The sequence below is a fragment of the Vulpes vulpes genome, chromosome 13 (assembly GCF_048418805.1).
Source record: "Vulpes vulpes isolate BD-2025 chromosome 13, VulVul3, whole genome shotgun sequence".
In the NCBI taxonomy this organism is placed as follows: Eukaryota; Metazoa; Chordata; class Mammalia; order Carnivora; family Canidae; genus Vulpes; species Vulpes vulpes.
In genome coordinates, this window is record NC_132792.1 from 53,002,445 (window position 1) to 53,025,121 (window position 22,677).

The 22,677-nt window shown below is 33.6% G+C and overlaps 1 protein-coding gene across 2 annotated transcripts in view; it reads left to right on the forward strand.

Moving 5' to 3' along the window:
- IL7 (interleukin 7) overlaps positions 1-22,402 on the forward strand; it is a 45,533-nt gene extending 23,131 nt beyond the window's left edge. The window contains exons 3-5 of one of the 2 annotated variants that reach the window (XM_026012819.2): positions 16,309-16,389; positions 17,474-17,605; positions 21,363-22,402. In XM_026012819.2, the coding sequence (XP_025868604.1) occupies positions 16,309-16,389; positions 17,474-17,605; positions 21,363-21,482 (333 nt within the window). In that variant the 3' untranslated portion in view covers positions 21,483-22,402. The other variant, XM_072734441.1, reaches the window with a different exon arrangement.
- Positions 22,403-22,677: the final 275 nt, after the last annotated feature.

Genomic DNA, 22,677 nt, shown 5'->3' on the forward strand with positions numbered 1-22,677 from the left:
AAATCTGGGTCAAGTATCTAATCAAGGTATTATAGATGTTGTAGATCATGTAATGACTATATGTGAGCCTCCGTTGCTTTCTATTAATAGTGATTATTTATGCAGGTTATTAAATCAATGACCATCATGGTGTCGAGCACTATGAGGTTAAGAGTGTAGTTTATAAAGATAAAAGACCACAGATAGGGTTTAAACAGTGAGAACTTTAGAATGAACCTATTTATGTCATGGTTCAATAGACCCTATGTGAATATACAATCTAAATTTGCCAATTGCTAGCTATGTGCCATTGGATAAATTACTTAGCCTTTTTATGCCTTAGTTTCCTTATTTCTAAAATGAGGATAGAAATTAGTGCCCACACTTCATTGGGTTATTATTTGGATAAAATGAATATATGTAAGGCTGATGAAATAATTACTGAATTTAGTAAGCATTCAACAAGTGATGGTTCTATAATCTTATTCATGTTAGAAATAATATTTATGCGACAATGGCTTCTAAATTTCTATTTCACACCCTTAAGAAAATAATCAAATAAAAGCCTTTAATATTTTAAATGGCTCTAAATTACTTGATTTATGAGAGTGAAATTTTATTAAAATTCAAATGTATAAATGATGATTTTGCATTTATAACTTAGAAGTGGATTATCAATAAAACTGTGGTTTTCAAATTTTCATTTATCCATGAATTTTTCTTCAAATAAATCTTACACAGGACTCCAGTGAGGCCTTGAGTGTTAAGTGTTCTGTATTATCTTATGCCTATTTTCAGTGGCCTCTGAGTCATTTCATAAATCCCAGGATTACAGGGAACAGAGTGTTGGAAAACCACTGCACAGGTTCATTGTACTCATTTTACAGATGAGTTAAGTCAAGGAGAAGCTACATCATGTCAGCATACCGTTATAGGGAGATTGTTGGTCTGGAAATAAAGATTTATTTAAATTTATATATATTTATATAATTTATAAATTTATATATATATAAATTATTATTATCTGACCAAAAGGTCAGAGTCCCAGTTTTGCTACTTTGGGTTTGGGACTTTGGCTAAGTCAATTAACTGCTATAGGGCCTCACTTTTATAAATCATAAAACTAGAACTTAGGCTTACATAATTTCTGAGGTTCATTACTGCTGAGAAATTATTTAATACCACTAGTGGAATGTTCCGATCCAGCTATCCACACCTCTGTTTCAGTGTTCTTTACATTGCATGTAGGATTTTGGTCTATTTAGAAGAAACAGAGAATGCCTGCCATGTATGAAACTTTTCTATATATCTCATAATAGCATTCCTACACACCCAGAGTAGCATGTGCATAACTTTTTTATCTGTGGCACTATACGAACCACAGGTGGATATGCCATCAGGTTTCAATGACTACTCAGTGCCCGTATTTGATATTGAATATTGATATTTAGAGAAATATGCCAATTGCTGAGTCATACAGTTCCTGGAACATAGTTTCTTATCTCCAATCTTAGATAACCATACTTTGATTAACACGAATGAGGAAAATAGCAAGTTATGTACCTAGGGTGTGTTGGTAATGCTGAGAGGCTTCCCATGAATAGAAAATATATATCACCTCCAAAAAAGGCATCCAATACATATATAGTTTCACACAAGATAAAGAATGGGTTTAATAACTACGATTTATCCATTATTCTTTTGTAGTATCCTCCTTTGTTCTGCGTTCACAGAACTATAAGTATTTTTAATGAATGTTGCTGATTGTTTTACTTTTCTTACTTTGAGCCTCAGCAAAGAAATTTTATAGAGGTATTTTTACTAACAAGTGGAAACACACAAACACAAGTTTTCCTGCATAAAAAGCACTTCGTAGGCACTTTCAAGATTTAAAAAAAAAATTTTTTAATTTAAACTCAATTAGCCCATATAAAGTACACGCTTAATTTCAGATGTAGTGTTCAGTGATTTATCAGTTGCATATAATACCCAGTGGTCATCACATTATGTGCCCTCCTTAATGCCCATCACCCAATTACCCCATCCCCCACACACCTCCCCTCCTTCACTCCTCAGTTTATTTCCTATAGTTAGAGAGTCTCTTGGTTCTTTCCATAGTTTGGGTATTGTGAATATTGCTGCTATGAATATTGGGGTGCAGGTGCCCCTTCAGATCACCATATTTGTATCTTTGGGGTAAACACCTAGTAGTGCAATTGCTGAGTCACAAGGTAGCTCTATTTTTAACTTTTTGAGGAACCTCCATAGTGTTTTCCAGAGTGGCTGCACCAGCTTGCATTCCTGCCAGCAGTCCAAGAGGGTTCCTTTCTCTGCATCCTCGCCAACATTGTTTCTTGTCTTGTTAATTTTAGCCATTCTCACTGGTGTGATATTTCATTGTGGTTTTGATTTGTATTTCCCTGATGCCGAATGATGTTGAGCATTTTTTCATGTGTCTGTTGGCCATTTGTATGTCTTCTTTGGATAAATGTTCATGTTTTCTGCCCGTTTCTTGACTGGATTATTTGTTCTTTGGTGTTGAGTTTGATAAGTTCTTTATAGCTCTTTATCTGGTATGTCATTTGCAAATATCTTCTCCCATCCTGTAGTTTTTTAGTTTTGTTGGCTGTTTCCTTTGTTGTGCAGAAGCTTTTTATCTTGATGAAGTCCTACTACTTCATTTTTACTTTCCCTTGCCTTTGGAGACAAGTCTAGCAAAAATTCTCCTCCAGGATTTTGATGAATTCCTGTCTCACATTTAGGTCTTTTCATCCATTTTGACTTTATCTTTGTGTATGGTTAAGAAAATGGTCCCATTTCATTCTTCTACATGTGGCCATCCAATTTTCCAAGCACCATTTATTGAAGAGACTGTCTTTTTTCCAATGGGCATTCTTTTCCTGCTTTGTCACAGATTAGTTTTGAAATATCATATTTGATAAGACAGTCATTTTCAATGTTATTTTTTGGACTGATTCTCTTTGTTTCTATTCCTGGTGTACTCTATAGTAAGTGATTGTTAATATTGTTAAAACGTTTAATTTTTTTATTTCTGCTATTGTTCATGTACCATGGAGACATATAATATAAAATATACTGTTTTTTGAATGTAAGTTAAATGAGAAGCAAAATGATAATATATTTAATTAGAGCCTTACTTGGGCTACTCTCAGTCATAGGAAGGACTGGGAAATTAACATTATTACACTTTGATAGCCTCAGAACTTTGGTTAATAATTTATAGTTGTTAATTAATAGTACTCTATAGTTTACGTTAGAATTTTAGGATAACAATTGGTAGGAAACACATTTTGGCTATCAAATATCTCCTATTTCTTGAATGCCAGAGCATAACTAATATATATTCATTGTCATAACAAAAAATAAATACTAAAGCCAAAAAATTTCAGCTACTCTGCACCCCCCTGGTTAACCTACTAAAGGAGGGCATTAGATAAAGGGAAGGCAAGGATATAGGATTTGATAAGGATGTGTTGTTTTAGTCTTTGCATATGCTCGGTATCTGTTTTCTTAAAACCTATTCATCCTCTATTGAGGATGAATTCTCAGAAATAGAGAAATCCAGAATGTTAGACAAGACAAACATAGTTGAGCATATATGTACTGTGTCTTATATACATATATTTTTCTCCTACTTTTTTGATGGAAAATATAGGACATGGTTATACATTTGGAGTTGATTACTGTATCATTTGTTTCACAGTGACTATTCCAAATTAAAGAATGCCTGTGTACCTATTAAGATATTTCCAAATTGGAGTCAGAATCTTTATTTAGTGGAACTTACCTCAGTCATACATTTCCAGTGAGACAGAATTCTTACAGCCTTCCTTCTAATTCTTTTGTGTTTCTCATATGAATTATATCTACCTCCTCATACAGGTTTTCTCTCATAATTTACATCTACTCACCATCTAATTTGCATCCCTGGGCAAAGTAGATAAGCATCACAGTCATGAATACTCTGTGAATACTTCCCCAACATGTACTGATCACCATAAGGCAGAGTTGAAACCATGCTATATTCCTGTGCAACAACTTTACACAGGTTACCACTCACTGTCTGCTGAATGCAGGATTAATACCTTATCTGGGCATTTAGAAAGCATTAACTGCTCCCAGTCTTCATTTCTAGCCTATTTACCACTCCACATTGCACCTTAACACTCTCTACACCACAATCAAACCAAATTACTTACTATTTCTCAGGGGAGCCCCACATTTTTGTACCATGGTGCCATTGATCTGTGTTCTCTCATTCTGGAATTGTCTATTTCCCCTGTCTTTCTTCCCAAATATTCACATACTCAAATTTAACTACCTTTTAATATTAAGCTAAGGTTATACTTCATTCATAAGACCAGTCAAAAGTAATCTTTTATAGCATTTTATCTTGACTACTATTAAGGCATTTATCACTTTATAATATATGCATAAATCTGAATATGCATATATTATATATGTATATCCAGTAAATTTTTTAAGTAGGCAGATAAATTAATGTATAAGCAAACAAAAAAGATTATAAGCTATATCATATGGATAGGGTTTAGGATTGAGAAAATAATATATTTTCTAGGTTTTTGGCTAGAAGTTATATTCTCAACTCTTCTATTAAAGATTTTTAATTAAGTTCACATTACATGGATGACAACCCTGGTGTAGTAGAAAAAGCATAAGCTTTGTAACTGGGCCAAACTTGTGTTTGTATGCTAGCTCTGCCTATCATTAGTTTTCTCACTTAGTCTGTTGTGAATCTATGGTGATCTACTTTGTCTGGGATTTTGGAGTGTAATGGTGATGGTGATTGTTGTTGTGTTCGGTATTGTTTGCACTATCAATCATTCTAAGAAGAAGACATGCCTGGGAGGATAGAAATGTGACTGTTTTGGGGGTGTTTTTCTTTTTCTTTCTTTTTTTTAATACAGGAGGAGGAACTCCCTCCTCTCCTTGGAACTAGAAATAGTTGCTCTAAAAATCTCAGTTAAGAGGACTCTAGAGAACTCTTCTAATGCTAAAGGTGACTGTGCAAAGGTAGAGTAAGAGTAAGCCACAGATTTTCATTGGTAGAGTAGCTGCATCAGAAGGGGGACTATTTTTAGAGAAGCCAGAGTCCAGATTATTAGTTATGAAGTCCTTCAGGCTGAAGAAATTATATCAGTTAATATGCTTTCACTTAGAAGTAGTAGAAAACTAAACATAAATGAACTGCAACATTAAAGAGTATTTATTGGTTATTTTTAATTAAGTATAATTGACAGAAAATATCCTGTTAGTTTCAGGTGTACATTATAGTAATTAGATATTTTTATACATTGTGAAATGATCTCCATAAGTCTAGTTGCCAGCTATTACCATACAAAGTCATTATAATATTATTATATTTCCTGTTCCATGAATATCTTATAATTGAAGGTTTGTACCTCTTAATCCTGTTTGTACCTATATTTCACCTGCCCACCCACCTCTATTTCACAGATACAGGAAACACATTGTATCTGTGAATCTTTCTGTTTTATTGTTTTAGTTTTCCATATATAAAGGAAATCATGTGGTATTGGTCCTCTGTCTATTTCACTTAGCATAATACTCTGTAGGTCAATCCATGTTGTGGAGAATGGCAGGATTTTATTCTTTTTGTGGCTGAGTAATATTCCAGTGTGTGTGTGTGCGTATACCGTATCTTTTTTATCTGTTCATCTATCAGCTTCATTTTTTTATAGTTCTTTAAACCCTACATTTCTCTGCATGTCGTTTGGCTTCATGCTGTGGCTTGACAGTAGCAACCATAGTGTATTGCTTTTTTCAGATCCAGAGGAATGATCATTCTGTTGTCTATAACTAATTAATCAAGGAAATAGCTATATTTTTATTAGATTACCTATGAAACACTTGTTATGCCAGTAGAATACCAAGGACCTGAATGCTTTGGATCTTGGTTACTTGAGCCAATTACTTTGGAAAGGAAGATCAGATAACTCTTATTGACTTAGTATCTGAGTCTTAGACCAATTAAAGTCCAGTCCAGAAGTGGGAGTGTATTAAGTCCCAGAAATCACATGACTACTAAATAATGTAGAAGGAGAGGAATTGATAAGATATGGAAAGAGAACACAATGTTCATTACAATGGGAGTGTTTGGAGTTCCAAGAGCCAGAAAAATGTGTTGACACAAAAGGCTATGATTCCTCTCCACAGCTAGAGGGGAAACATTACTGGTTGTCACTAGAGAAACTGCTTTATCCAAGAAAGTGGTGAATTCATGAATATTATCTCTAGAGGAAGATCTTGACAGCAAGTTGAGGAGATCAAGTGGAAGAACTGAGGAGTTATTAGAGTACGCTTTCGATAATACCACGAAAACTTTCAGAAATAACATGGCAAATGAGGAGAGTTTATCTCAACCAGATAGGAAGATAAAGGCTTATATTATAATAACATGTGTGTACAAAAGAAGAGCAACTTTATGTTGTAACCATTACATGGACACACATATAAAGATCTCCCAAAAGAAAAGGTAAAGACTTTATGTAACTCTGCATATTGTAAGAAAAAAAAGTAACAGATGAAATAGAAGCAAAACTTCTAGAATTGAAGAGAGATCTGTTTCTGTATTTTATATATTTATATATACATATATAAATAAAATCTGTTGATTATGTCAACAATAATAAGAGACAAGCACTGGTATATATCATAAGAATTTTTTCAAAGAAGCATCATCCTGGAAGGATAAAGAGAAAAGGTTTACAATAAAGGAAAATAAAATTAGGCTACCCTCCAATTTTCACCCATTTTTACCTCCAATTGACCAATCTCTACTGAGATTTATAATAACAAGAGTAGGAATTCGCAATCCTACACACAGGCAAATTTTAATCAATGTGCCAAGGGAAATAATGCACAGAGCTCAGTAAGGATACAACATCCTTACCTAAAACAACCACAACAAAAATGTGACTGCAAGATTAGTCCAGCTAAACAAGAAATTAATATATTTCAATATGATGCTACAAAAATGAACTGCTATTAAATACTGAACTGTTTGGTGATGTCTAGATAGTTATTACAAATATAGAAACACAACAATATCATGTTTTCCCTAAAAACTAATAATATGCAAAGCACGTGGTTACAAAAGGACTGAGAAAGTAAAAAAGGCAATAAATCCCTCTTTGCATTTCAGAATGGTCAATAGATATATTTACCATTTATATTGAGAAAGAATAGAATTTTAATAGGTTTTTAGAAAATACTTTTTAAGAATTATCTTTTATATACCAAAATTACAAAACAAATGAAATGGAGCATAAAAACATAATGAGTATCTAACAATAAATAGAATTAAAGTCTGAAATAAAGAATAATTGTACAAAAATATCTCTTGCATTATACAAGAGATACAACTGAAATAAAGGAGAAAGTTTAAAAATATTTCTTATGTAAAGTGTACAAACTGATTATCAAAAGACAAACAACCTAAGAATGGGTAAGAACAGGCTATTCATATAAAAGGAAATGCAAATTGTCAACATGAAATGATGCTAGTTTTCTAATAGTAATAGAAATGCAAATTCAAGCTACAATGAGGCACAGATTTTGGCATATCAAGATTGGTAAAAATATTAAAGGCTGATGACATCTGTTGCTGGCAAGGATGTGACAAAATGGGCTCCCTTATTTGCTGGTCAAAGTATAAAACATTTAAAAAATAAATATACCATTTTATTCAGCAAATTTCAGTGAAGGGAAACAATTCTACAGAAATGCAAGCATTCATCTCACAGGGGATAATATGCACATATATATGTATATGTATACACACACAAAGATGCCTACGGTAGCATTGTTTATAGGAGCAAATATTGACTGTCCATCATTAAGAAAACTGTTGAGTAAACTGAAGAAGACACTGAATATGGACTATAATACAGTTATGAAAAATCATTCTAGATATATTTGGCCATTAGAATGATAGTCACGATATAAAGTATAAATAATACATAACAGGAAGAGTAAGGTGTATACTATAAACCCTTTGTAAAAAAATGGTAAAGGAAAATATCTTCATATATCCTATATATGCATATATATGAGTAAATTTTGTATGCTTATATGCACATTACATATATACATAGGTTTTCTTGAGTAAGAAGGATATTTTCATCAAACTGCTAATATTAATTACTTCAGATGGGTGATTCTAGTGATGACAGTGGAGAGGAAATAAGCTTTTCATCATACATCTCAGTATTGTTTGAAGAATGGCAGCAAGTAATATATTTGACATTAAAAAGTATTTTTGAGTTATGTTCAAAGTAATTAAAAAATAAAAAAGATAGGAAAACTCTATACCATACAAACCAAAAATTTAAGTAGCATAATACAAATAGGGTGAGCAAAAAATTTATTGCCCACACTAGAACACTTTTAAGAATACAAGAGGAAGCTGACCAATAGGCTGCCATTCTTGTACAATCCAGAATGGTCCCAGAAAACTGGGGTGTGTGGTCACCCTATAATAAAATGAACTTCAGAAGTATTATCAAAGATTACAAAGAAGAATCTTTTTCTTTTCTAAAGTTTTATTTAAATTCCAGCTAGCTACCATACAGTGCAATATTAGTTTCAGGTGTAGAATTTAGTAATTCATCACTTATATGCCACACTAGTTCTCACCACAAGCACCCTCCTTAGTACCATCACCTGTTTAACCCATCCCCTTGGGCCCCACCTCTCCAGTAACCATCAGTCTGTTCTCTATAGTTAACAGTCTGTTTCTTGGTTTGCCTTTCTTTTGTTCCCCCCCATGTTTGTTTGTTTTGTTTCTTAAATTTCACATGAGTGTTGTAATATGGAATTTTTCTTTCTCTTATTTAACTTATATTAATACTCTCTAGCTCCATCCACATCATTGCAAATGGCAAGATTTCATTCTTTTTCGTGGCTGAGTAATATTCCTGTGGTATATATAGATATATACCACATCTTCTGTATTCTTTGATCATTCTATGGACATTTGGTCTCTTTCCATAATTTGGCTATTGATAATGCTGCGATAAACATCAGAGTACATGTATCCTTTTGAATCAGTATTTTTGTATAAATACCTTTGGGTAAATACCTAGTAGTGCAACTGCTGGATCATAGAGTAGTTCTATTTTTAACTTATTGAGGAAACTCCATACTGTTTTCTAGAGTGGCTGTACCAGTTTGCATTCCAACCAACAGTGCAAGAGGGTCCTCCTTTCTCCATGTCCTTGCCAATACCTGTTGTTTCCTGTGCTGTTACTTTTAATCATTCTGATAGGTGTGAGGTGGTATCTCATTGTAGCTTTGATTTGTATTTCCCTGATGGTGAGTGATGTTGAGCATCTTCTCATGTGTCTGTTAGCCATCTGGATGTCTACAAAGAAGATTTTATTTTAATACAAAATTATTGTAAAGAACAAAGAGACTATTTATGACCTTTACATGTAATATATGGCAATACTGAAGCAAAAATTCCTAGAAATATGCCAATCTTCTCATTCTCTTCTGTCTTGGAGAAAGACATATCTTCTTATATTCTAAAAGTAACAACTTTAAAAATGCTCTTGAGATTTTTATTCCACACGACCTCCTCTTAGACTCAATTTTGACTTAGTTATCTATTATTCTCTTTCTTTAAACACTGGCTTCTCTACTGAAAAATTCCCATTATATAACAAATATGTAATGTGACTATTCCAAAAGAAAGCAGTTATAGCATTACAGTTACGAAAATGTGCTCTGGATTTAAATCTCCTAGGCATAATTTTTGACTGTAGCACCCAGCAACTGTAACTTTAGACAAAGTATTCAATCTCTTTATGCCTCTGTTTTTTCCTTTGAAAGACATTGTATATTATATCTCAGTGTAATAAAGGAGCATTAATAGTACTGAACTCAAAGGATCTTTCTGCGAAAGGGAGAAATAGGTAGTTAAGCTTTGTGTCTTTTACAGAAATACACATTGAAAACTGCGACTGAAAGTACTATAGGAATACTTTTTTATCTGCAGATCTTCAGGGTCTAGAACCACATCTGAATCTTTGAGCTGTTTAGAAAGTATTTGTTAAGTTTAAAAAGTCAATTATATTATCATTATTACTAAGATAACTTTATTCCCCTTTTCTTTACTTTTCCCATAAACTTTCTATGTTGCTTCAGTCCTCAGTCCAATTTAAATTGTTTCTGCCTCCTTCAGTCTACAGACCACTGCCTGAAAGTACAACAATTCTATCTCCAGGGGATCCCTGGGTGGTGTAGTGGTTTGGCACCTGCCTTTGGCCCAGGGTGCGATCCTGGAGACCCGGGATCGAGTCCCACATCGGGCTCCCGGTGCATGGAGCCTGCTTCTCTCTCTGCCTGTGTCTCTGCCTCTCTCTCTTTCTGTGTGACTATTATAAATAAATAAAAATTTAAAAAAAATTGTATCTCCAGCGTGCTTTGCCTGTCACATAGCAGGGGGTGGGGTGGGGGTGAAGGTAGTCAAAAGGTACAAAATTTCCATTATAAAATCAATAAATCCTGGGAATGTAATGCAAAGCATGGTTACTATAGTTAATAATGCTATATTGTATATTTGAAAGTTGCTAATCGATCTTATAACTTCTCGTCACAAGAAAAAAAAGTCTGTTTAGTGATAGATGTTAACTAAACTTATTGATTCATTTTGTAATATACATAAATATTGAATAGTTGTATGCCTGAAACTAACGTTGCATGCCGATTGTATCTCAACTAAAGAATAAAAAAATGGGGCAGCCCCGGTGGCTCAGCGGTTTAGCGCTGCCTGCAGCCCAGGGTATGATCCTGGCATCCCGGGATCGAGTCCCACATCAGGCTCCCTGCATGGAGCCTGCTTCTCCCTCTGCCTGTGTCTCTGCTTCCCTCTCTCCTCTCTGTGTATTCTCATGAATGAATAATAAAATCTTTTTTAAGAATTTAAAAACATAAAAAATGTCTGGAGGGTTGACAAAGGTAAGGCAGGAATCTACTGTTAGAATGTATGCTGAGCCACTTTATGAGACCTTGTGTGACAAAATGTTATATTCCTGTATTGGTATTCATCTTGTCTAGGTTAAAAAATTACCCCTGGGTGGAATGGCATCTTTTAAAAAACACTTAGATTCTTAATTAGTTACTGTGGCTGCAGGCTAATCACAGATGCAGTCATTAGATGATAGCATACTAATCTGTTGATTCCTTCCTTGCCTATCTATGTGAACAGCCTTAATAAACCAGCCCCTAAAAAAGTTTATTTTGTAAACTTTGTTTTCAAAGAGATGTATATGTGCATGTAAATGTAATTATTATATACACAGTGCTATTACATACATTTTATATCTTGTTATATAAATGTGGATGCTACTATAATTACTGTAATCAGGGGAAATTTATATGTATATGTATGTGTTTTGAAGTCTTCATTTTAATTAAGATTATCAATTATTTCTTTTGTGACTCATTCTTTTAGAATTTTATTTAAAAAGTCATTATCAGTGATGTTGAGCATCAATTCATGTATCTGTTGGACATCTGTATGTCTTCTTTGAAAGAATGCCTATTCATATCTTCTGCCCATTTTTAATTTGATTAATCATTTTTTGGGGTGTTGAGTTTAAGTTCTCTATATATTTTGGAATTAAGTTTTTATCAGATATGTCATTTGCAAATATCTTCTCCCATTCCATCAGTTGCCTTTTAGTTTTGCTGATTGTTGCCTTCACTGTGCAGGAGCTTTTTATTTTGATGAAGTCCCAATAGTTCATTTTTCTTTTTGTTTCTTCCAGAGACATATCTAGTAAGAAGTTGCTATGGCTGATGTGAAAGAGGTTACTGCCTGTGTTCTTTTCTAGGATTTTGATGGTTTCCTGCCTCACATTTAAGTCTTTCAGCCATTTTCAACTTATTTTTGTGTATAAAAAAATGGTCGAGTTTCATTCTTTTGCATGTTGCTGTCCAGTTTTCCCAACACCATTTGATCATCAGGGAAATACAAATCAAAACTACAATGAGTATGTTCTCATTAATTTGGGGAATATAAATAATAGTGAAAGGGAATATAAAGGAAGGGAGAAGAAATGTTGGGAAATATCAGGAAGGGAGACAGAACATAAAGACTCCTAACTCGGGGAAACGAACTAGGGGTGGTGGAAGGGGGGAGGAGGGCGGGTGTTGGAGGGGAATGGGTGACGGGCACTGAGGTGGACACTTGACGGGATGAGCACTGGGTGTTTTTCTGTATGTTGGTAAATTGAACACCAATAAAAATTAATTTAAAAAAAACTACAATGAGATATCACTTAACACCTGTCAGAATGGCTAAAATCAACAACACAAGAAACAGGTGTTGGTGAGGATATGGAGAAAGGGGAACTCTCTTGCACTCTTGGTGAATGCTAACTGATGCAGCCACTCTGGAAAACAGTAGGTTTTCCTTAAAAAGTTAAAAATAGAAGTACCCTACAATCCAGCAATTGCACTACTAAATATTTGCCCAAAGAATACTAAAATACTAAGTCAGAGGGATACATGTACACCAATACTTACAGCAGCATTATCTACAGTAGCCAAATTCTAAAAAGAGCCCAAATGTCCATTGACTGATGAATGGATAAGGAGGATGTGGTGTACACCCCCCCACACACACACACACATACACACAAACTGGAGTATCACTCAGCCATGACAAAGAATGAAATCTTGCCATTTGCAATGACATGGATGGAGCTATATATGTACATAAATACATAATGGAATTTTATTCACCACAAAAAAGAATGAAATTTTGCCATTTGCAACAATCTTGCTTTTTGAAAGTGGATCCACTAGTCAAGTCTTAGATGATTACAGACATGGCCAACATCTTGACTCCAGCCCCATGGAAGACACAGATTCAGAAGTACTAAGTTAAGCTTCTCCAAAATTCCTGAGCCTCAGAAAGTATTCAGTTAATAAATGTTTGTTGTTTTAAGCTACTAAGTTTTGTGATAATTTATTATATAGTAATATATAATGAATAAGCTGCTACTAGAGGCTTACTCTCTTCATGTTGAAAGACATGAACACAAGTAACCAAATTCAGTTATGCAAATACATTTCAAACCTCTGCTCTTGTCCCATCTGCAAATATCCACTGTCCAAAGCATAGTTTTTTGATCAAACTCAAAATCAAAGGGCAGGGAAATACTTCTCTATAGGAGAAGTATTATAGATACTAGGTTCAAATCTTTCTTAATTTATAGGAAAGAGGAGTCTTTGCAGATGTGATTAAATTAAGAATTTTGACATAATCCTGGATTATATACTTGGGCCCTAAATGCCATCACAAGTGTCTTTATAAGAGAAAAGTAGGGGTGGGAATGCAAACTGCTGCAGCCCACTCTCAAAAGTGTATGGAGTTTTTTTCAAAAAAGTTAAATATAGAACTTTCCTATGATCTAGCAATTGCACTACTAGGTATTTACCCAAAGGTCACAAAAATACTGATTTGAAAGGATACATGCTCCCTGATGTTTATAGCAGCATTATCTACAATAGCCAAATTATGGAAAGACCCCAAATGTCCATCCATTGGTGAATGGATAAAGAAGATGTGGTGTACACATAACACACACACACACACACACACACACACACACACACAGACACACACAGGAATATTACCCAGCCATGAAAAAGAATGAAATCTTGCCCTTTGCAATGATATGGATGAGGCTAGGGAGTATTATGCTAAGCTAAATAAGTCAGAGAAAGACAAATACCATATAATTTCACTTATATGTAGAATTTAATAAACAGAACAAATGAACATAGAGGGGGAAAAAAGAGGCAAACCAGGAAACAGACACTTAACTGTAGAGAACAAACAGATGGTTACCAGGCAGGGGTGGGGGCTGGGTTAAATAGATGGTAGGAATTAAGCAGAACACTTGTGATGAGCACCAGGTATTATATGTAAATGTTGAATCACAAAATTCTATACCTGTACTAATATTACACTGTATGTTAACTAAATGGAATTTAAATAAAAACTTGGAAGGGAAAAAAAAGAGAGAAAGGCAGGGGGAGATTTGACATTCACATAGAGAAGAAGGTGACGAAGTTGCAGGCAGAGACTGGTGCCATGTGGCTACAAGCCAAAGAACACCAAAAAATGCTGGTAACCAACAGAAGAAAGAAAAGGCAAAAAATGCATTCTTCCCTAGAATCAACAACTAATACCTTCCTTTTAGACTTCTGAAGTCCAGAACTGTGACAGAATAAACTTCTCTTGTTTCTGGTAATTTGCTACAGCAGCCCTAGGAAACTAATACATTGTCTGATGGAGTAGAGGGAAGAGTTGGATATTGGCTGAAAAATAATCTCATTTATTTTGCATCCCTTCAAAAGATAACCAGAAAATAACACCTGTATCCCAATGTTTATAGCAGTAGTGTGCACAACAGCCAAACTATGGAAAGAGCCCAGATATCCATCAACAGATGAAGGAAGACAGAAGATAAAATGGAATATTACTTAGCCATAAAAAATGAAATCTTGCCATTTGCAATGATGTGGATGGAACTAGAGGGCATTAATGCTATGCAAAATAAGTCAGAATGAAAATTATCATATGATTTCACTCATATATGGAATTTAAGAAACTAAACAGAGGAACATAGAGGAAGAGAGGGAAAAATAAAACAGGATAAAATCAGAGAGGGAGACAAACCCTGAGACTCTTAATCATAGGAAACCAACTCTGAGGGTTGCTGAAGGGGATGGGGTAACAGGGTTATTGGCAATAAGGAGGGCATGTGACATAATGAGCATGGGGTGTTATGTACAACAGATTGATTCACTGAACTCCACCTCTGAAAATAATACACTATAAATTAATTAAATTTAAATTTAAAAAAGATAAAAGACTATGCACTGAATTAAATGGAAATCCATATGAAGATGATTTAAAAGAATGTTAATTCTTCACTACCTTTTCAAAGATGTGTATATAAAAAAAAATTAAAAAAAAAAGATGTGTATATAATGGCAACATGAGCACAGTTATAGAAAATATATCCATTTGCCACTTGAGATATTTGCAGTATGACTGGAGAGGTTGGCACTAACAAATATTTTGTTTACCAAATCATACTTTTACAAAGGGAAGAAGTGATGTAAAAGTGTCCAAGGCATGACACAGCATCTTCCCTTTTTTATCAAAAGGCTCAAGAAACTGGGACTGTGCTTTCTTAGTTTTTTTTTTTTTTTTTTTTTTTCCTCCCGGGGCTTGGCAAGGATCTCGCACACTGGCTGATAGTAAGTGTTGAGTGGTTAAGCAGATATTCAGAGACTAGTTCCTACAGAAAAGCAGATAGTATATACAGTTAAAGTCAGGATAAACCCAGAAACCATTTACACTTTTCACAGGTGATCAGAGAGTAATGCAAACTTTTCTGAGAGGCAGATGAAGACTAGAAGCCCATGACTAAATCCTGCCATTACTCCACTTATCCTGTTTCCTTGATGACAACATATAGGCTAAGATTGCTTGAAGTCCTCTGGAAGCTCTGATAGCATGGAATTGCTAGTTTGCTTCATAGACCTAGTCCAATCCTCCGCATAAGAGAATCCGAATCCTTAGGAAATTCTTAATACCTCAACTAAATTCTTGATTCAGGTAATCCCCACATTCTACATTCCTTATAAATGAAAAATGAACATGTATTGTCTGCTTTTCTCCTCCTAGATAACAATAACACAAAAACATACATTCAATCCCATTGTTTCTTGGCAAAGTTCTATCTCAAGCATCCCAGACAAATTGGATTGTTAAAAATGCTGAATAAATTTCAACTTCACACTCTCTGTCAAGAGGTTTTCTCTTATCCTAATGTAAATTCCTTATGTTGCTGTTTTGTAGTGACAACTGGACTGGAAAACCTCTTAAATGCATCTCAACTTCATGATTTCAAAATTTATTGTACTTTGTCTACATAGTGTAACTCCTAAAATAGGTACTTCTATTTCTCCAAATGAACGAGATTCTCCGTGATTTCTGGGATTAAATTAATGGAGTCTGAGGGAAGCTCTAAATATGTGAGGGTTTGTGTACATTCTTGTTTATTCTGTAACTATAGAAAACTATTTTTTATGCCTGGTCAGCTGAGCCATGCTAAAGTTATTTTCCTTAAAATGCATATATTAATACCAAGTATTATAACATTGTTGTTTTAAAAATTGCTACATATTAGAAAAGTCCCCAATTTAACCATACTATTATATAATTACTTTTTACAGGACATCATGATAAAAAATCGTACCAATTGCTCGAATAATGAACCTAACATTTTAAAAAAACATGCATGTGATGATAATAAGGTAATAATCATTTGGAATTTATATGTCATTCAAGCTTGATTTTAAGGAAGTTTATATTATTTGTATGTCTGTTAGATAATTATATTGATTATATTAATAACATATTCTTTTGTGGGTTCTAACCAAACAATTCTCACTGTATTATTAAATTGTACTATGGTCTTCTTCTATACTTTTATTTTACAAAAGGCCCTATGCCTGTTTGGTAAAAATTTTTTTTTAAGCATTTCAGTTTTCACTTTGAAAATGTTAGAACTGCTGAACTCTATTTGTGACATTCATATGCAGGGAAATCCTTGTCAGAGTGATTGCTTGAACACACACAAACATAAGCCATTGGCATAATTTACTTTTAGGACTTTGAAATTTTTTCCTTTTGATATTTGCTTATCGTCAAACAACTACTACCTCTGGTTGATGGAATATTACAATTCACAGACCTTACAACAAAAGTTTGTGTCATTTCCTTCTACAGAAAGTAGTATGATATTCAGTTGCCTTTTTTAAACACACAGTAGCTGAGTTAACCTCATGGTATTGCAATTTATATTCATAAATTCTTTTTAATTTCTTACTTTAAATATTTGAAACACTTGTTTGAGGCGAATATGAACCTTTATTTTCTAATTGCCAGCTATTCATAATTCAAAAGGCACAAAAATAAGATACATACATACAAATAGGGTACATAACCCATTAACTCAAAAGGTACAAAAATAAGAGAAACCACATACCTTTCATTTTTGCTGCCTCCAGAAGCCCTCTCTTTTAGTTGTCTTGTTTAAAATGGAATAATCTTGTTATATGTTCACCCATAAGTGATAAGATCATAAATTTATAAAGAAAGGAGTTTTCAAAAAGCCAAATAACCATTAAGCAAATTCTAGGCCTTTCAGACTGTCACTTAGGAGCTAAACAGTTTTAGTCTAGTTACTTGTCAGTCATGTGATTAACTGGAACAGAATCTGGGGTGGATGTGGGGCATTATTTGGCAATACAGTGCTGGCTTTAGGCTCCTTATGAAAGTTAATCATTTTAAATATTTTATTTGAACCACAACCCTTCTGATTTTTTTCTGTAATAGGAAGGTATGTTTTTATATCGTGCTGCTCACAAGTTGAAGCAATTTGTTAAAGTGAATAACAGTGAGGATTTCAATCTCCACTTATCAAGAGTTTCACAGGGCACATTACAATTGTTGAACTGTACTCCCAAGGTAAGTTGTTTACTTTGAACAAAAAAATAAACTAGTTCTGTGATAGGATACTATAATTCTTTGATGATCATATCTATTATCATAGAATTCTTAGTGCTTATTATTACCTAAAGTTGAAATACATTTACTCAACTCTAGAAGAGGAAAGTCTTAGCTTGGAAAGTACTTATTCTTAGCTAGGCCAAACAGTTTATGGAAGTGGAGTAAAAATAAATGAGTGCATGCTTCATTGCTATAACTTTCAAGGAGGCTAATGTGATAATTTGGGTGGGGAATGGTAAATTTTTACCTCTAAAACTTATTAACAAAAATTTTTACATGTTAAAACTGGGCATATATGTATGTCCAATAATTTTTTTTGCTTCAGTAATTTTAATAAGTATAAGGTTAATTTTTCCCTACTTGTCTGCTTACCACCACTACACCCCTCTTCAGAAATTTTACCAGCTGCCACACAAAACCTAAAGTTTTCTTATGATTTTTCTAAAAGAAATTTTTAACATTTTCATGATAGGAAAAGGGTCATGTGTGTTTCCATATTTTAATACCAGTAGTTGCCCACAGGAAATAAAATGGTAAGGTTATCTTTGAGCCTTCTTGACAGTGATGAAGTAAAAATGATAGAAGGTGAATCACTTCATTTTATTATTATATTATCTACTTGATGGAAGCCAGTCTCCTCTTGCTGTCCTGGATTTACCAAGCTTATTTCCAATTTTGTCCCCCAATTATGTTAGTCCTTAATATGGAATTTCTACTGTTCTCTTTTCTATAAATCTGCAAGGGATTCATCAATCACTAAATTCTATACCTGGAACCAATTTTACCATACATGTTAACTAACTTGGATTTAAGTAAAACCTTGAAATAAAAAAATAACAAAAAAATTAACATTTTAAATTGCTTTAAAAAAAACCCTGAAAACTAACCTGCCTTGCTTTTTCCTTTTCCCTGATATTCTATTTCTAAATGAAATTAGTCTTCTTCCATACTAACAAGAAATAGATTCTCAAATAGATTTGATGAACTTGACAGTAATATAAAAATTACCAGTGACATTAATGAAAGGAGCAATAAAGGATTAACATTCAATATTATAAATGTGACTTTGATTTTAAGAAAGGAATAAAACTACCTTCCCTGGGTGAACTCCAACCCACTAAAAATTTGTTAAGTGTGATTGTGCAATTTTCTTCCTTCATCGTCTTTTTTATTCAACTTAATTCCTTTATGTTTCCCTTTGAATTTTTTTCCCTTTTTATGGTTCATTTTGAAAATATTATAATGTTAATAAAAGGCATAAACTCCTTAGATTGGATCCCTTTAAGCTACACTTTTTTAAGCCACTGCTTTATAATTTTTATTTTTTTTTCTTTTTGGGGAGGGTGGTGGGGGAGAAAATCTTAAGCAGGCTTTTTTATGTCTAGTGCCTGAGTCCTCTGCAGGGCTCCACCTCATGACCCTGAGATCATGACCTGAGCTGAAATTAAAAGTTGGATGCTTAACCGACTGAGCCATCTGGGTGCCCCTTAAAGCCACTACTTTAAAATAAAAGAAGCTCGGGAAAAATATCAGAGCACCATTTTTTTTAATAAAGCAACAAAATTAAAACATCAATAAGTAATAGGCAAAAGAAATGAGCAAACTACTTTGATAAGAGAACGTAAACTAGAAAACAAGTATATGAAGAAAATAGCCTTCCTGGTTAGTTACTAAAGAAATATAAATTAAAATGAGGACCCATTTTACACCTAATTTACTGGTATAGAGTATACACAACATATATTATATAGCATAATAGTATATGGACATTCTGTACTTATATATTTATAAACTATTAGAAATTCTTACCCAAAATTATATAGCAGTATAGAAAATAGGAATGAAAAAGAACACTTGATTAAATCTGATTAAACATTAAAATGATGTAAATATTAACTAGAATGGACCACGGAAAAATGAACACACCTGATTCATGACCATGATGGATTATTTCCATTATTTCACATTTCCGTTATTATTATAGTGTTATTCCACCCAGATATATGGGAGCATGGAAATCCCTTATTTCTCTTTAGAGAAGCAGTGTGAGTTTGCATACTGTGGAACTCAGGAAATCTTAGGGATTCCTGAAGATTGGAAATGAATATGTGAGTAATATAAAAATATTGAGGGCTTATGGCTAAGAAAATCTGGAAACAAAGTTTAGAAAAGGGAGATAACATCTGTGTTCCCAGGATTACAGAGGTAAAAGCACGGTTCTTTGAATCTGACTTTATAATGAATGTTCATTCAGTCCTGGTGTCCTAGGAAACGTCATGAAGTAATTTTCATTTCTTTTTTTTTTTTTTTCATTTCCATGTATTTTAAAACCGCTTAGTCATATGAACTTCACTTTGTCCTTTATAACAATTTATTTTATTTATTTTTAGAGGAGTGGGAGGGGCAGAGAGAATCTTAAGCAGGTACCACCCACAGTGGAAGCCAAGGCCAGCCTAGGTCTCATGACCCTGAGATCATGATCTGAGCCAAGATCAAGAGTCAGTCACTTAACCGACTGAGCCACCCTGGTGTCCCTTCAATTTGTACATTTTAAAGATGTCCTGGGACCCTCAATAAAATGAATCTGAGAAATAATTCATATTTTTCTTTGAAATCTGTTTAGTCTTTTAAATGTATTATTTAAAGGCTATGTGTTAGTGTTACTAACTGTATAACTAAAAGAGATCCCTGATTTGTGACTTAACTAATAATAGGACAGATGAGCTCAAATCACAGGTATTATACTTACATGACCATGGCAGATTGGTTCCCTCATCTGTGAAAGGAGACAAAATCATCAATTTCATAGTTATTAAGTAAATAAAATGAAATAATGTGTGTAAAGCATGGAACACAATACCTGACCTAGAAAACACCCAATAATTGGTTGCTATCTGATTAACTACCCTACCCTTTATTAATCTCACTTCCCAGGGGCTCACTGGAATGTAATCAAGTGTATGCAGAACTACTCCCTTATATGTCTATTCCATGTGAAGTATTTATTTCTCCACTTTTTGTAGGTTGGAAAGGTAGTCCTTTTTAAGATTCTCATCAGGGACTGAAAACGAGTTTTGAGGCAGACACCTTCCATACTCTAGTGAAGACCAAATTGTTGGGGTGGACCTTAGGGCACAAACTCAATCAGGTAGATCATTATTAATCATCTTTGCCAAAATACTCTGAATATTTGCAGTGTTAACTATTCCTTCCACAAAAAATTTTTTTTTCTATATGAAACAACTCAATTGGGTATTCTACAAATATCTTTTCCATGTTTCTTTTTTCAATTTAAATTCAATTAGTCAACATATAGTACATCCTTAGTTTCAGATGTAGAGTTCAATAATTCATCAGTTGTGTACAACCCCCAGTGCTCCACATTGCATGACCTCTTTAATGCCCATCACCCACTTACCCCATTCTCCCTCCCCTCAACAGCATGTCCAATATTGCAGTGATGAAAATAGCAGCCACCTGATATAGCTCTTTAATCCTAAATCTTAAACCACAACAATCCTGAATTTCCTACACATCATTTACCACAAGTATAGTTAGAAATCATAGTTTTAAATATATCATACAAGATTTTCCCTTCTCATTACACCAAACCAACCTTCAGCATAACCTAACATGGTGGAAATTAAAGACTGAGCATTTTAAAATGTGTATTTTTTAAATGTGAGTTTAAAACTTTTTAAATATATTTTTCTAGGAAGACAATAAATCTTTAAAGGAACAGAGAAAACAGAAGAGCTTGTGTTCCCTAGGGATACTACTACAAAAGATAAAAACTTGTTGGAACAAAATTTTGAGGGGCTCTAAAGAACATTGAAAAATATGGAGTGGCAATATAAAGACATATGAACTTTAACTGTATCCACCAAGAATCTATCTGCTCATACAATTTTTTGGGTTAGAATACCCTAGAAGTTACAGAATGCATCCTGGTAAAAGTGGATTAGAGCAATTGAGACATTCATACCGTAGTACTAGAAGATGGATGTAAACAGTGGAAACCAAATGCTGCAATCGACAAACCTTCATATGTTTTTGGACATATATCAATCAGTATTAATTGTGATTTTTGTAAGACCATCAATGTAAGGTATTAGTCGCAATAATACTTTTTAAACCTGTTTTAAAACTTGAGAAGAAGACATAAAACCTGCGAAGTATATAAGTGGCAGGAATTAAAAATTAATATTGTTTTATTATCAAAATAATTTTATGCACCAGCACACTACAATGAGTGGAAATCGTCCTCTTCTGTGCTGAAAATGTTTCAGAGCTACCAGTTAGATGTGGGTAATGCCAATGAGAGTTAAGAGTTACATATCTTAAAGAAACAGCAGTATGAAGGAGTCCAAGATACTTAAGAGAGATATTAAGACATGTAATTAAACATGAATGCATACCACAGTGCCTTCATTAATGGTACAGCAAATGTTTTAAGATGACCATAAAGAATGATTTCACAAAATAGAAAGTCACCTGTTCTAAGGATGCTAAACCGTAATACTGAGTTACTTTTGTCATTTATGTGTAATAAAACTTGTCCAAATGAGTTTGCAATTTGGGAAGTATATTTTTAATAGAATAATATATGTTGACCTTTTAATTAATGGAATGTATATTTAATTTTGACATTATATCTGTATTATATAAAAATATTTTCATACAGTATTACAAACAAATTGCTTACTTTGGATAACATTTCTCCTTTGATAATAAATGACCTATATAAGACTGTCAGATTCATTTAATGAATTTTTAAGAGGTTTTAAGATTTTTAATACTGCATTACTCTTTGATCTCTGTCATTGAATCTTTGACTTTTAATACCATTTACTCAGAATGTACGAGACTAGGACCCTAAAACTATGTAAGAACAGGAACATTACTTCTATGTTAAATTTTAATCTTTTAAAAGAAACTTTTGTATATGCCAGATCCTGCTTAGAAAGGTCAACAGCCTTCACTTACTTATAAAGGGAAATTAAAACCCTAGTCTAGACAGGTCAGAGTTC